Source organism: Micromys minutus (genome assembly GCF_963924665.1).
Source record: "Micromys minutus genome assembly, chromosome: 7".
NCBI classification, from domain to species: Eukaryota; Metazoa; Chordata; class Mammalia; order Rodentia; family Muridae; genus Micromys; species Micromys minutus.
The window spans coordinates 67,567,455-67,582,000 of record NC_137976.1 but is presented as its reverse complement, the minus strand read 5'-3'; the positions used below and the strand labels follow the sequence as shown (position 1 = coordinate 67,582,000).

The following is a 14,546-nucleotide window of genomic DNA, read 5'->3' as shown; positions in this document are numbered from 1 at the left end:
TCAGAGCAGATGGCTGGAACAAAGAAGATAGGCATTTTCAGTCTGTTTGATGGGAGGAAATGGAGATGAAGTAAACAGAAAGATAGAGGAATGAGGCCAGCAGGTCTGTGGCCAGCATAGCTAAGTCGGCAATGTTGAGTACTGGGCTGTAAATCCATCCGGTCATTCTCAGCTCATCAGAAACATGGAACGGGATCAGTGAGCTCCATGATGACAACAGAGTCGGTGGTGCCTGTGAGTAAGTGGCGTATTCACTCAGAGTTTTTTTTTTTCCTGGTACCCAGCTATGGTTACCATGGCGGCAGTGAGGCAGTCAGAAGAAAGTGGTTTCCGGAAAATGGCAAAAATGACCTGGTTAAAGACAATTTCGGGAACCTTCTGCAGCTTGGTATGGCTCAGAGAAACCCTGCTGGATAGTTGTTGACTTGTGTTTGATTTTGACTGTTCTTACCATGGTTGGAAATCCTTTGCCTTCATCTCCCGGAGCCTAATGTTCCTGTTCTCCAGCTGAGAGAGACTAATTCACCACCTTGTGTTGTAAACACTCACTCATTTTAACTGATTACACCTCCAATGATTCTCAAATCACTAAAATTACTAATTGCTATTCCTTACACATCAAAGAGTGAATCCTGAATAATTAACCCCAAATAAAATTAGATGAATTGGCCCTTTTAATTAGAGTCCCTGCTGCTGTTTGTTCTGAGCTTCCTTTTCTTACTGTTAAGAGACTTTTAGAATGATTAAAACTGTTTAAAGCTTAAACAGCCAGTGACCTTTTAATACAATATAAATCCATGAAAGCAATATTTCAGCTAGCAGGTGGTGAGGTAAATTTTTGAGCAAGTACCTGTCAGCCCCAGTATTCCTGTGGGGGTAAATGCATGCCAAAAACAACCACCTTGAAGTGAAATGAGTGTCTCTATTTGATTATTTTTATAGCATTTATGCATTTGCTAAGCTTCAGGCTTGATGAAATAAATGGCAGGGTTGAAGGAGAGTGAGTAATGGCTGGCATCATTTTATATAAATAGTAACGAGAATTTCTCAGCAACAAGAACTTCAAGTGCATAAAAGATGAAGACTAGAGAAATTGCAGCAGGCTCCTAGGCGTGCAGCCATTTACGTCTGATTTCCTGAAACAGAGGAAGAAGCATCAGCAAGGAGAAGTGGAGCTCTGTGGCATTTCTGGTCTGTGGTTCTGGAGCATGGATTCGCAGTTTCTTCATGCTGCATTCAGACTGTTGGTTCCCATGTTCCATCCTTCTTCAGGGGACCCCCGATGCTCTTTTTCAGCCTTCAAGAGTTGTGAGAGGGGCCAGTTCTCCAGAACTTCCCAGATATCTTGGGTCTTCATCTTAACTCTGCTATGGTCCCTCTAAACATGACCTAAGCTTTGAGCTAAGGATATTTTCAGTCAGAGTATATATTGTACATAATTTTGCACTGGAACAAAATTCTCTATAATCTGAGGTGATTGGGTTAATTCGATTACTTATTTATTTTTATTATTTAAAAGTGAATTTTAACTTTTTATTGTGGAAAAACAATTGCAGGTTTTACAGAAACATTGAAAAACTCCTCTCAAGGACTCTTTAAAAAAATTTTTTTTAAACCTAGCTTACCCAAATATTTGCAACTTGCATGATCAGCGTAGGCCTACATAACACAAGTGATTAACTAATAGAACTTAATAACATGCATCATTTTTTTTTCAGATCTGATCAGGTCCCAACTTAATATGTATTGTTTATCTCAGTTCTTTTGAGAATTGGTTTTTGTCCAATGTTTCTTCCTTTCTAATCTCAGACAATCTTTCATGATGACTAGTGATGCTTAATTGGAAATATCCTCGAGTCTCCCAGGATACTTTGTAAAACACTTTTGTTTGGCTCCCCAATGCCTAGGTTATGGCTTAAGTATTGCAGCGTAGTACCTTCTATTGTATGTGATAGATGGCCATATGTGGTAGATTCCAGTTTATTTTTTTATTAATGTTTATCTTTGGAACCAAACCATAACATATGCATATGTGTGTGTTGGGTAGGGTTCTATGTTTCTGTAAAACATCATAATCCAGAGCATCATGGGGATGACAGGGTTTATTTTGGCTTAGCCCTCTATACAAAGTCCGTCTCTGAGGGAAGTCAGTTTATGTCACACTGTCAGAGACAAACAAACAACAAACAAATCCACCTTCCCCAGTCGGTACAGCATGTTTAGGGTGAACTGTATGCTCTTTGTGCAAATCGTAATATGATTGTTTTTATTCACTACCTTTCATATAATAAAGTTTAAAAGACAAAATAAACAAGAAACTGTAGATTCAAACTCTTTCTCCATCTGTAGCACTGGTGTTTCCAGGTTCTATTCACTCCTTTCCTTTATCTCCTGGACCTCTGCCAGCTCCACTCTATGAAATCAGACTTTATTCTGTGAAGTTCCAGGCAGATCCGAAGAACTTTTTGGATGCAAATTGATCATGGATGTTTGTGAAAGTCTATTCACAGATCTTTGATTATTGAAGAAAAATCCAGAGCAAATGCAGATAGTTGTAACCCTTCTGGAGGCTGAAGTAACCCCAAACCAGATGATAATTTGGGGGTTGGGACTCGTCATTATACTTGGCAGACAAACTCTCAGTAATTTAAGTTGTAAACAATCAGGAAGAAAATCAACAACAGCAACAGCAATACAAAACCTCACAGGTACTTGAAAACTGAGGTCCTCTGCCACTTGGCCACCAGGGCCACAACCCCTGAACCTAGGTAGAAGTTTTGCTCTAACTTACATTAGTACTTAGAAAGGACAAAACTTGTCTATCAAAAGTCATATTGTATCACAGTTCATTTGAGTTCATATTTAATATATGTTTATATATTTATATTATATATAAAATTATACATATATAAAATATATCACTAATTTTTATATCCAGTGTAGGAAGCACATACTCAGTAAGTAATAAGCTCTTGATAAATTATTCATAAAGCTAGAAGCAGGACTGCAACTATCTCTAACTGGCCCAGTGGAGAAAACCAATGGACAGGGAATAAAACTTGAGAAAAACTTGTACAGTTGTGATTCTCAGAACTTTGTCACTATTGATGAGGATGACAAACAGTCACAATCCCCAGAGGTAAAAACCTATGCTATTATCCATTGATGCATTGTCTTGAGAACCTGTTCTAACTCAGGCTCTGTGACTGTCTTTGGAGAGAAGAGAATGTCTGCCTTGGATGGTCACCACTGGGCATCTGCAAGAGGATGGATACTTGGGAGAGACTCTTTCAGTTCACTAGTGTTCACTTGCCAGTGTCTGTTCTGAGTGTAAATTGAGATTTTTGTTGTTGCTGTTGTTGTTATTTTTTTGTCTTTTGACATTGGGTTGGTCTTTGTCCATTTTATGACTTTGGAATTTTTTTTTTTATTGCATCTTTTCATGCTGTGAATTTCACATTTAGTGTTGGAGTTGAGGGTATCTCAATACCTAGACAAAGACTAACACATTCTATTCAACCTGCTGTCATGTCTACTTTTACTGCCCATATCTGAAAGTCAGTGTTTATGTAATTGGTTGCTGTTTGGCTGCTTTTGTCAGACAAGAAGCACCTGTCACTTTGTTGTGTGTAATCTGTTTTTGTTTTCTGCAGAGAATGTGAATCTTTACATCCAAGAGTCATGTTATAGAGGTATGCTCCTTCAGCTAGGCACAGCGGTGTCCACCTAGGTACCGAGAGTTTATCTGTGTGTTTAAGAAGAGTCCTGCTGAAGTCAGTGTAACCCCAGAAATCCAGTATTAGCTAAATATGGAGAGGGACTGTCCAATTTAAAAGTGGGGAGACGTCATCCTTTTCAAAGATAATAAGTCTTCTTGCTTTTAATCTGAGAATCTCAAAGAGCATTTTGAGCGAAGTTATTTAGAAAGATGACTGCACATTACATTTTAGCTTGGGTAAATATAGGGATGCATTAAAATTAAACTCTTGGTTTGAGTAGATTCTGCGATTCATTTCAAAGTATCTTCCTTCTGATTCTTAAAAATGGCAAAGTTACAATTCATATTTATTGTATAGAATGAAAGGTAAACAGACCGAGAGAAGAGAGAGCAGTACTTGTCATACCGTAAGCTCTGGGTAACCTCCATTAACACCTGGCCTTGTAGAAAGCAACAGGTTGTAAGCCCCCGTCGCCTAGCTTCATCCCCTCCACTTGTTAATATCCTGCTTCTCTTTATCCTGCCCCCAGATATTCCGTGACTCACTCCCTTACTCCATTTTAGATTTTGCCGAAATGCCACTCTGGTGAGGCATTTCTCCATCCCGTTCTTTAAAACTTCAACACCCTGCCACCATCTCAGCTAGTCCCTTCCCTTCCTCTGTCATTCTCCTCTGTCCTTATTGCTACTTGACATTTGGCTCATATAATCTGTTTATTTCTTAACCAGTCCTCTTATCCTGCTCCAGTGTGGGTTCTTCCTGGGGCAACATTTCCATTTGTTTGTGGATTTATCTGTTTGTGCTTTCATATGGAGGAGTCTGGAGCAAGTGCTGGTTCAGAGAGGGCACTTCATGGCTCTGCTGCTATCCCTGTGTGAGAGCAACTGCAGTCTCCTTGTAAGCAGTGCTAATGGTTTTCTCTATATGCCTTCATGTCGAAGAGTCAGCCAGGCTGTGTTGCATTCTTTTTTTTTTTTTTTTTTTTTTTTTTTTTTGTTACTTTGTCAATAGATCACTTATTGGATATGGATGTCTCTTGATTAAAGCCTGTAAATACAGTTGAGGATTTGATCCTCTTTGACATACTTTTTCAAGGGATGTGCCTAGTAGGATCACACATGGCTTTTTACCTGCTTATGTGTACAGGATGTTTCCAATTAATGGATGGTGTTTATAGAACCTCATATAATGACTTCTACTGTGAATTTTTGATCCATACTTACGGGAAAGAATGGGAAAAACAGGGTAATTTGAATCTCTGTCATCTCAGACATTTTTTTTTTTTCATTAGTTATTTTAACGCTGGTGTTTTCTTAAAAATAACATCGTCTAGTAGAGTTCTAAGTACAGTACCTATTAGTAATTTAGTTACTTAGCTAGACGAAAATGAAGGTGGGAGGATAGGTGATTAATTTTTCTAATGTCTCCTCATGGAGGTCTAGGAGTCCACATTTAAGGTTGCCCACATTTAAGGTTGCCCAGGTAAAAGAAACTTCGTCAATGTCACCTTTATCCTTATTCATGGTGAAGGTTGGTTTATCAGGAGAGATATTGGTGCTATTTCATGACAACCAAGACAGACAACCAATGCTAGCCATGATTTGCCTTGAGAGTGAACACTCCCCAAGAGTTCTCAAAAGAGCCATACGTACAGAGAACAGGGATCCAGGCACTGTATATTAAAGGCTCTGGGACACTCAGTCTTTCTTTGGGTGCGTGACTATTCTGAGGTGTTGTGTACAGGTTATTTCTTGTCCCCTCTACATGTAACTGCATTTCAGGAGTGACCACACTTGGTGAACCTTAAAAGATCTGCTGTGTTCTGTTCTGTGGTGTTGAGAAGAATGTTCTAGGCTACTAGTATCCACTTGGACCAGACACTGTATTAAGTCTGAAACAGGAGATTTGAGAGAACACTGCTATAGATGAAGCATAGTGGTCCACAAAGGAAACTGGGGGAGGAGGATTTCACGTTCAAGTCCACGTACGGAGACCATGTTGCATAGAAGAGAAAGGGAGAGAGGCAAGACTGAGTTTCGAATGCAAGTAACTGGATCCATGAGTCTGGCAAGCTACCCTTGTCAGAGAAAAGACAGGAGCTGGGCAGAGTGTGGAAAAGCTCCATTACTCAGAGAAGCTGCACATTCCTATCATAGCATGGCACTTTCTGGTGGTTTTAAAGACACTGTTCAGCTTAGCATCTGGTGATGACATAGGCTCATTGTACCATGTCATCATCTGTACTTATCTGTTCAGGATGCCCAAGAACGCTCTCCCTCCACTCTCAGATGCATGTGGGACCACTACCATGGTGACATTCAAAGGTTGGTCCTGTCTCCTAAAAAAATGGTGGGGGAAAACTTGAAACATAAACTTTTATTCCGGACAAGTAGCTATACACGTTTGTTTGAAGCATGGGGGAAATTATTAATAATTTAACTCTGGCAGGAAAAGACTTGGTCATAGACATTAAGTCTGCTCTTGAGTTGCACAGTTCAGCTTGTTAAAGGCCTCTCACCATACTCACTCTCTACAGAATTCATTGGCTTTATGTTTGTGATGACACACATTTTGTAGGTTTATTCCATGTCTGGCATTGAGTGTGTTTGTCTGTTGGATGTTCATCTGTACATCAGAATGATGTCATAAGGATGGTGTCAAAGAGTTGTCTATGTTCTTCATTCCAGTTCCTCCAGCTAGTGCATTTCCTCTCCAGAGCATTTGCTTTCCAATACTGTCCTCCAGTGCCTGCCCCATTGTGAGTCCTAGTATAGAATGTCAGAACCAAACCTGGATGACTGAGCTTACTGAACTGAAACCTTGGTTTTAGTCAGTGACTGATGGCTAATGGGTTACCAGCTGGGTTCTTAAGAACCTACACAATCTCGTTGAGAATTGAAGCAATCAGTTTTTCTTTCTCTTTAATTCTTTTAGGATTACCACCAGCCTGTGTGCTTGTTTAGGTTCTGTTAGAGAAATAGGGTGAAGGAGAATGGACTTAGAAGGGACCTCAGAGACAGAGATTTGTACCTTTAAAATTATTTCTGTGACAGTCTATCCATATGCATTTCATAGGTCATTTTATTCACCCTTTATAGGAGGGATGCCAAGAATGTTAACCACTTGGATAATGTCTGGTGGTCTAATCATTTGAAAGGTTACATAGAATCGAGTGCGTCACAGGATGCCAATGCCCATCCGTACTGTGCTAAGAGAGTGGAAGGAGACAGGTCCAGAGAGAACACTAGATTCTAAAGTTAGCTTGGTAACAACAACATAGTCATGGCTTCATGGCTTACTACCTCGTGCACTTCTTTGTTTTTATCGTTAATTCTGATTTAAGGTAGAAGAGGTCTTTGTTGTGGTGCATTTTCCTTAAGAGTTAATGACTACTTTTCCATGAGGTGTGTAACCACCCTAGGGTTTCAGCTGCATGTGAAGTCCCCTGTCTTCAAAGAAACACTAATGCCACTCATTTTGCCCAATCCCCAGGATTCTCACCCAATCAAATCCATAGGACGATAGTTTGGGCATCCATAGGTTTGATGGCGTTCTTACAGATTTTAGTGTATGGACCAGGAATAGTGGAGATGTTAGAGCTTTTCAAGCTATAACTCTAAAATGGTAAGGATGTTTCAGAAATGCTCCTGAAGAGAGTTAGAAGCATAAGAAATACCTTATGTGACAGGAGTTTGAAATCTTTCTAATCCTGGGATTCTCACATGGGAATAGAAGGTAATTTGCAGAATGCAGTGAAACCTCAAATATGGTTCAAGAGCCAGTGCCACTAAATTTCCTGGGTTTCTTTCTTATAAGTACAAATTAATTGGTCCTTCCGCAGAATCGAACTACTACATTGAGTGTCCATGTGAATGCCAGCCAGGGGTATGCGTTTTATAACACCTCCCTGAGGCCCCTATAGACTGAATTTTGACCAGCACGTGAGCAGGGTTATTTCATGACTGGGGGGTTGGGAGTAGATAGCCTGGTAAAACTGAATGACTCTAGAGACATTGTTCTTGGCTGGCATGGCAGGGGTTAGATCTGAGAGCTGGTAAGCTATTCCTCCCAGTGTAGCAATTAAAGGCAGTGACCACCGGGGGTTTTAGAGCTAGAAGACTGCCATTTTTCACATGGTACCCCTTCCCAGTCCCAGATGTTCTTTCTTTTCAGATACCCAGGTTGTTATATTTCTGTATTATCCAAAAGTTAATAATTTGGTTATAGAAGCTGCTTCCTATAGCTATCTAGCTGGTGACAAGCTTAAAGGCAAGGAACAGATACTTATGTGTAAAGAATATACTGAATGAATTATCAAAACTGCATTTTTTTAATGGGAGAACAAAAATGCCTTTTAAAGGTAAAAACAAAGCCAAACAAAACCAACGTTTCTTTTCTTCCTAGTTACACCTACTTTTAAACCATTTAAAATACGTTATAATCTGGCCATACAGCTTTGGATGCCTGCTTTCTATGTCAGTGGTTACACGCTGTGGTAACCTGAGGCTTCTTGATGACTGTGTGGTACTGAGCTATCCAGATGATCCATCTTCTGTTCTAGTGCCCCTCACTGTTCTCTGGCCCTTTGTTTGCACAGTGAAAGCTCAACTCCTCCCTGCCTCTGTGTCATACTTAGTTGTCCACAGCCCAGCTTGTTTGCTTACACTTGGTGTTCTTTGGAGTCTTGTGACTTATGCTGTGTGCTGCCTGGAATGGGCTTGCTATGCAGGTCATAGTGTCCAAGGTAGCACAACCTCCCTCTTCCCCACCTGGATCTATGCAAAGTCTGTCCTTATAAAATGAACTCCTTGTTACCTTACGTGTATATGAATCATTTCTTCTTCTGCTTGATTGGAATTTTATTAATGCCATTTATCTATTCTAATCATTATTCTAAGATTATGTTTCTGTACTTGACCTCTCAAGAACTAACTTTAAAATATGAAATTTGGTATTTTATCCTGTGAAACGTAAGGTTAATAATCCAACATTATCGAAGTCAAGGGAATTTTCTATATAAGTAAAATGAGGACAATAAATTGCCAGCAAATGTATGTTTTAAAGAGTACTATGAAGTCTTACACCTGTCAACTTCTCCTATGTATTTTCTTTCTATAGGTGATTTTCTCCCACCCCCACCTCCACCATTAGAGGACCCTGGTACCATCCCTCCTGGCTCCGGACACTTCCCTCCTCCTCCACCACTGGATGAAGGTGCTTACAAAGTGCAGGTAAATGCAGTGACAAAAGTCAGGGTTATGAGCCACACTAGGAGGCCTGCAGATGGTTTCTGTGGTTCATGAGCATTTACCAGAGTAGTGAGCAAGCTTTGCCACTCCTGGGGACTTAGAGTTCTTTAATGCAACGGGTCCAAATGACACATGTCAGACTCCTATTGGCTTATACTTGGAAGCCCTGGGCAATTTTACCTGCCAATTTCATTTTTAAATCAAAGGTGTTTTATGTTTGTTTGTTTGCTTGTTTGTTTGAGGTTTTTGTTTTTGTAGCATTTTTGTTTGTTTGTTTTTTAATTTTATGAAATGCTGTTTGAAAAGTTTACTTTTTTTTTTAATTTAAAGCCAGGACTTTACACTTAAGCTATGGGTTCTATATAAGTAAGAGTAAGGGTTAAGGCTCTGCTTGACCAGTGTGAGCCCGGAATGTATAGCAATCTGTTTTCACAAAAGCAATTGTAAGACACTATAGGGCCTTCTCCTCTAGGTGTCACAGAAGAAGAATGTGATAGATGTGTATCATTGATAGGTAAACATTATGTCCTGGATATACAGATTTCAAAGTCACTAAATGTAGCTTAGCATACATGTGACAAGAGAACTAGTTTTGCTCTGACATAAGGTGACTTGTGACCAGCACTACCACTTAATGCTGAAGGCGTCATGTCAGGATAGAAAAAGTATAACATATTGGACAGTATCATTCTTAGATAAGATGATGTTTATATAGATACACTGGAGACAAAAATGGAGAGCATGTCTTAGAGAAATGCTGATTTGGGGATGAGGAAGAAGATTGTCTAACATTCTCCTCGGAGGAATCTTGTGAGCAACAACACAAACCTCAGACCTTGTGTTAATCTCGGTGACTGCTATGTGCTTTAATTTGTTTTTTTTTTCCTTTGCCTTGAACATGTCCCCTATGTCCCATAAGGAATGTGACATAGAAGAAGCTGTGAGGGAGAATTAAGTTCTAATCTGTTGACTTCTTTCTTTGAAGTTTAGCTTGGGAGAACAAAGCAGAAATTATTCAATTATTGCCCAAATAGTCTTTGTACTATGTAGATATCACTTGAGCACTGGAAATCCTACAATACAGAAGGCAAACATAGTTTATGTGCCACAGGACTTTCAAGTAAATAGAGTACAATTGTTGTGCACAGGGCTGGGGCGTATGCTAGGCAGGTAGGGTGGCTTTTAGCTGAGGCTTGGGAATGGAAGCCTCATCAGGAAAGTTCCTGGGCACATTTTTAAAATCTTCTTATGTTTTCATTCCTAGATTTTTATTCAGTCTATGGGGGAAGGTTTTGAATAGTTGCTGCTCCAAGGATTGAATCCTTACAGCTTTAGAAGTTAGTTGAGAAATAGGCTCTAAGTTAGTGATGGTGGACAGATCACACTGAGCGCTGGCTATGCCTGAAATTACAGAGAAGGTAAGCACACCTGAAAAACTTTGTAGCACAGTAATGCATCTGAAGGTACTAACAGAGGTAGCTAGATGGTATTTTGATGTTCTTGCCAATATTATGCAAAGCAAGTCATAGCAATGGAAATATTGATAGTATGTAAAGTTGGTAGTAAGAAGGTTATCACAGATAGTATGTGAAGCTATCAATCGCAATAACAATAGAGCCTTGTCCACAGATCCCACTGAAATGTCATCCAACCCCTGAACGTACTGATCTTACATTGATTGCTCCTTGCGTCCCTTTGATCCGTGTTGCATAATTTTCATCACCAACCATCTTTTACATCATTTCAAAACATTGTTTCAGTTTATGTTTTTGTAGCTACTGTGAATGTGGCTTCTTTCCTGATTTCTTTTTCAGAGAGGTAGCTTTTAAAGTAAATAACCTGCTTACCTCATGCAATTTTATTGAATCTTTGTATTAATTCAGTATGATTTCTATAGTTTTAGGCTTGTCTCTGTGAGTGATTGTCTGAAAACAGGGACAATTTGTTTCCTTCTTTTCCAGTCTGGACCCCATTTTAATCCTTGGTTTTGCCTGATTACACTGGTAGGACTTCCAGTACTGTGCTCAATAGAAGCAGGGAAGTGGCTTCCGTGTCCTGTCCATGAGGCTTTCATGAAAATGACAAAAAGTCTCTTTCTCTGCGGACTTTGTTCTGATCAATGTACTCAAGCCATGGCTTTGTTTTTGAAGAGGAAGGAAATAAACAAGAAGCCTGTTGCCATGCTGGCTAGTGTTCTCTGCAAAACAGAAGGGAGGATGGTAAAAAAAAAAATAAAGCAATGTTTGCCAAATGGAAAAGGACAAATCTGGTTGGGAGAGGGTGTTATTTTTGAGGCTCTTCCTATAACATTCTTGTAACTTAAAAATGCTGCCTCATGCTGCTCTTGGCCAGTAGAGAGTTGGACATGATCGTGGTTGACCCTGTTCCAACCGTGCATCGGCACTGTTAGACTGAGCTCAGGGTGGTTCAGTCTGATCACTGAGAACAATTTTACACTCTTTCCTCACAGCTCTGGTAAAACCTCATCTTGCCAATTCCAAATCAAAACTGGTAAATGTGTGTTTTATGTAGAAGTCTGTTTATATTTTCAGCCAGACTTTCGGCCCAGAGCCAGAAGACTGCCTACTAAGTAGAACTTTTGCAAGGCTGAAAGGGTCCACTTTCCTGGTCATTCTCCAACTTGATAGCCAGACGAGCACCCACTGAAGAAATCAGTCTTGAAATGGGGAGACTGGGATCTAAAAAAATGTCTTTAGATACAGTGGTTCTGACAGAATTCTCATCAGGAAGTCTCACCTCTAGAAGTCTCCCCTGCTGGCTGTAACCTCCCCAAGCTGATGGTTTTGTATTCTCCTTGGCTTTTGTCAGTCCTCTATACAGCGGCAAGACACTTTGACGCAGCATAGAAGGCTTTCTGATGGAACTGCTAAGAATAGGTCCTGTTAGAGCTTTGATTGGTTCTTTATTTTTTTATATATATGCTCTCTATAAATTTCTGTGCAAAATCAAATAAATGTTTAGGGTAAAAATTATTCTTCTTTTGGAAATTCATTTTTATGGAAGAGATGAGTCTTTGAAAAGAAATGAGAGATTTCTTCTTTCCAGAAGCCATTCAGTTTTTATGCCTGTAAAGTTTGCATTGGTCCTTTGCTAGTCCATTCATTCATTTGTCCTTCCTTTTTGTCATTCAAAGGAAACTGAAAACAGGCCTAAGTAGGCACATTATACAGGGATTTTAGTCTTAGGACTGGACTTTCTCCGAGGGCGACTGAGTGTTAAACCTGTGATTACCACATCACTTTGCTATGATGTCACAGTTGGCAATTTGTCTTTCAGTAAGCCCATGAACAGGTACACAGCATTGCTTATCACTTTTATGAGAGGACAGAATATCTTTCTTAAGGTCTTATGAAATATGTCTTAAAGGGTCTTATATTCTTGGGAATTTGACTTATACTTTTTATGTCTTTCTATTGTTTCAATCAGTGTATATTAAGTTGGAGTAAGACTAGGCATCTTGTCTCCTATCAACGCTGGACAAGGCTTTATACTTGACAAAGAAATATGCTATTGGTAAATAGTATCCTCAAGTCCTTCCGATTTCTCAGATCTACACTTTTGGGTGTGGTTGTATACTCCTATAATTCCAACTCTTAGGAGTCTAGGGAAGAATTATATTCCAGGTCAGCCTGGGCTGTATAGCAATATCTCGTTTCAAAGTCAAGACAAATGGTAAAATCATGTTAGGTAAGCTTTTAGGAATTTGAATCTGGAATACACACACACACACACACACACACACACACACACACACACACACACACCCAACATTACCAACCTGCTTCCTTAAACAGTAATGTAGGATTACATCTGTGTTGACAGTCATAAGAGCTTCATCAATCAGTAGTCAAAAAGTCTTTGGGGAAGTTGGTCCTGGTCAAAAGATGTTTACTCTGAGATAACCATTGAGGTTGGCCCTCTCGTAAGGCTTCTGCCTGGAGGTTTAAAGCCTTCAGTAGATCCCAGAGTTCCAAATCTGAAATGCCATTGGGACAGTGTCACTGTGGCATTCCTCTGGTTGGCTTGCAGGTTTCCATTAAGGGCTATCTACTCTGCTGTCTCCTGAGTACCTGCTGTCTGTCCTTTGACCCTGACACATTCCTCCCCCACTGGTTCTTCTTCCTTCCTGTTTGCCCTTTCAGTGCCCAGTGAGATGTCTTCTTTTAACCCTCTGTCTTCACTTACCAGAAACCAGGATCTGAAGGGGGTCATCTCAGTGGTTGGTCACCTGAGAGCTGGACCTGGTGAAGATCCCAATTGTGATTTAACAACTACAAGTTCCATTCTTGATTCTACAGTACTCCTCATAGGAAAGCATCTTCATATTAGCACTCAGTTTGTCTGGACATTTATCCATCATCTTATGAGGAGAGTTACATTTGGTGTAGCACACTGTCATGTTTTCCACTCTCACACACTGAAAATCCCATGGTCCTTTGGTTGTTGTTCATGAGTCCTGTTTTTTCCTGTTTTCATCAGCAAGGTATCTGTGCCTGAGAATGAGTCTTAGATCTATTCCAGTCCATTTATTTCACTGCTCACCATTTAGCTCATTTGTATTACAAATGATTCATAGCTTTTATTCTAACTTTTCCCATTCCAGCCGAATGTTCTTAAAACAGTTAGCATTCAAGAAATTATTGTTTCCTTCCTGTGGTTGTTTTCTGCCTGCCACATGAATTTTCTTCTTTTGCCAAACTGTTTAGCATCGCATGAATTACCTTGCTCTCACAACCCAGTAGGTCTTCTGTCTGATCTTTGTTGTATTAACATGACGCTTCCATTCTTCACAAATACCAATTTAATTTCCCTGTTTTATTCTTGCTGGCTGATACTTGCTTATCTTCTGGCTGGCCCGTGTTTTTTCCATTAAAAGAAAACCTGTACTTTATTTTCTACTCCCTTCCTCATGGATCCCTGGCAGACCTGGCTTCTCCTAGTCTTTCCCTCTTTCTGTCTTGACATACCTGATGCCTCATGACTCAAGGATAAGCTGCTATGTGGTCCTGACCAACAGGTTCTCAGCTGCACACACAAAATGACAATTTCAAGAATAATTTCCTGGAAAATTTTTCTGTCTAAAAATGTTCACCTCGTTGTAAATACTACTTTGAAATCAGACTACCGTGATAACCAGCTACTGCTCCTAATGTTCCTGTCATCTAAAGTGTGCTTTGTGGACTGATGCAATTAGTTCTTGTATATTCATCCTGACTTTCAGCTGTATTTCATAAATTTAGAATTAAAACATAGTGTAGAGAGGTCCCGTAGAAGTAATTTGATGTGATACAATACTGGTGCTATTCTGGCTGGTTTTTGTTATGTGGGACCAGGAGACCTACATTTCTTAACTGGACCACTTGCTCATGTCACCCCAGTTACTAAGGGAACTAATCACTAGCTCAGTGACAGGTTTCTGTGCTCCTGGGTGTGTATTGTTCCCATTATCTTCCATCTTATTTCTATTTAGTAACCACCTAAATGTGATGAATTAGCTCTTATACCATTCATAGTCCTTACATTGCTGGAAGAATATAGATCAGGAACCTAGTTGATA

At 39.8% G+C, this 14,546-nt stretch overlaps 1 protein-coding gene across 1 annotated transcript in view; it reads left to right on the top strand.

Moving 5' to 3' along the window:
• The window catches only part of LPP (LIM domain containing preferred translocation partner in lipoma), a 555,231-nt gene that overhangs the window by 242,846 nt on the left and 297,839 nt on the right, over positions 1–14,546 (top strand). The window contains exon 6 of the mRNA XM_080919338.1: positions 8,838–8,950. Coding sequence (XP_080775464.1) covers positions 8,838–8,950 — 113 coding nt within the window. The remainder of the gene's footprint in view (positions 1–8,837; positions 8,951–14,546) is intronic.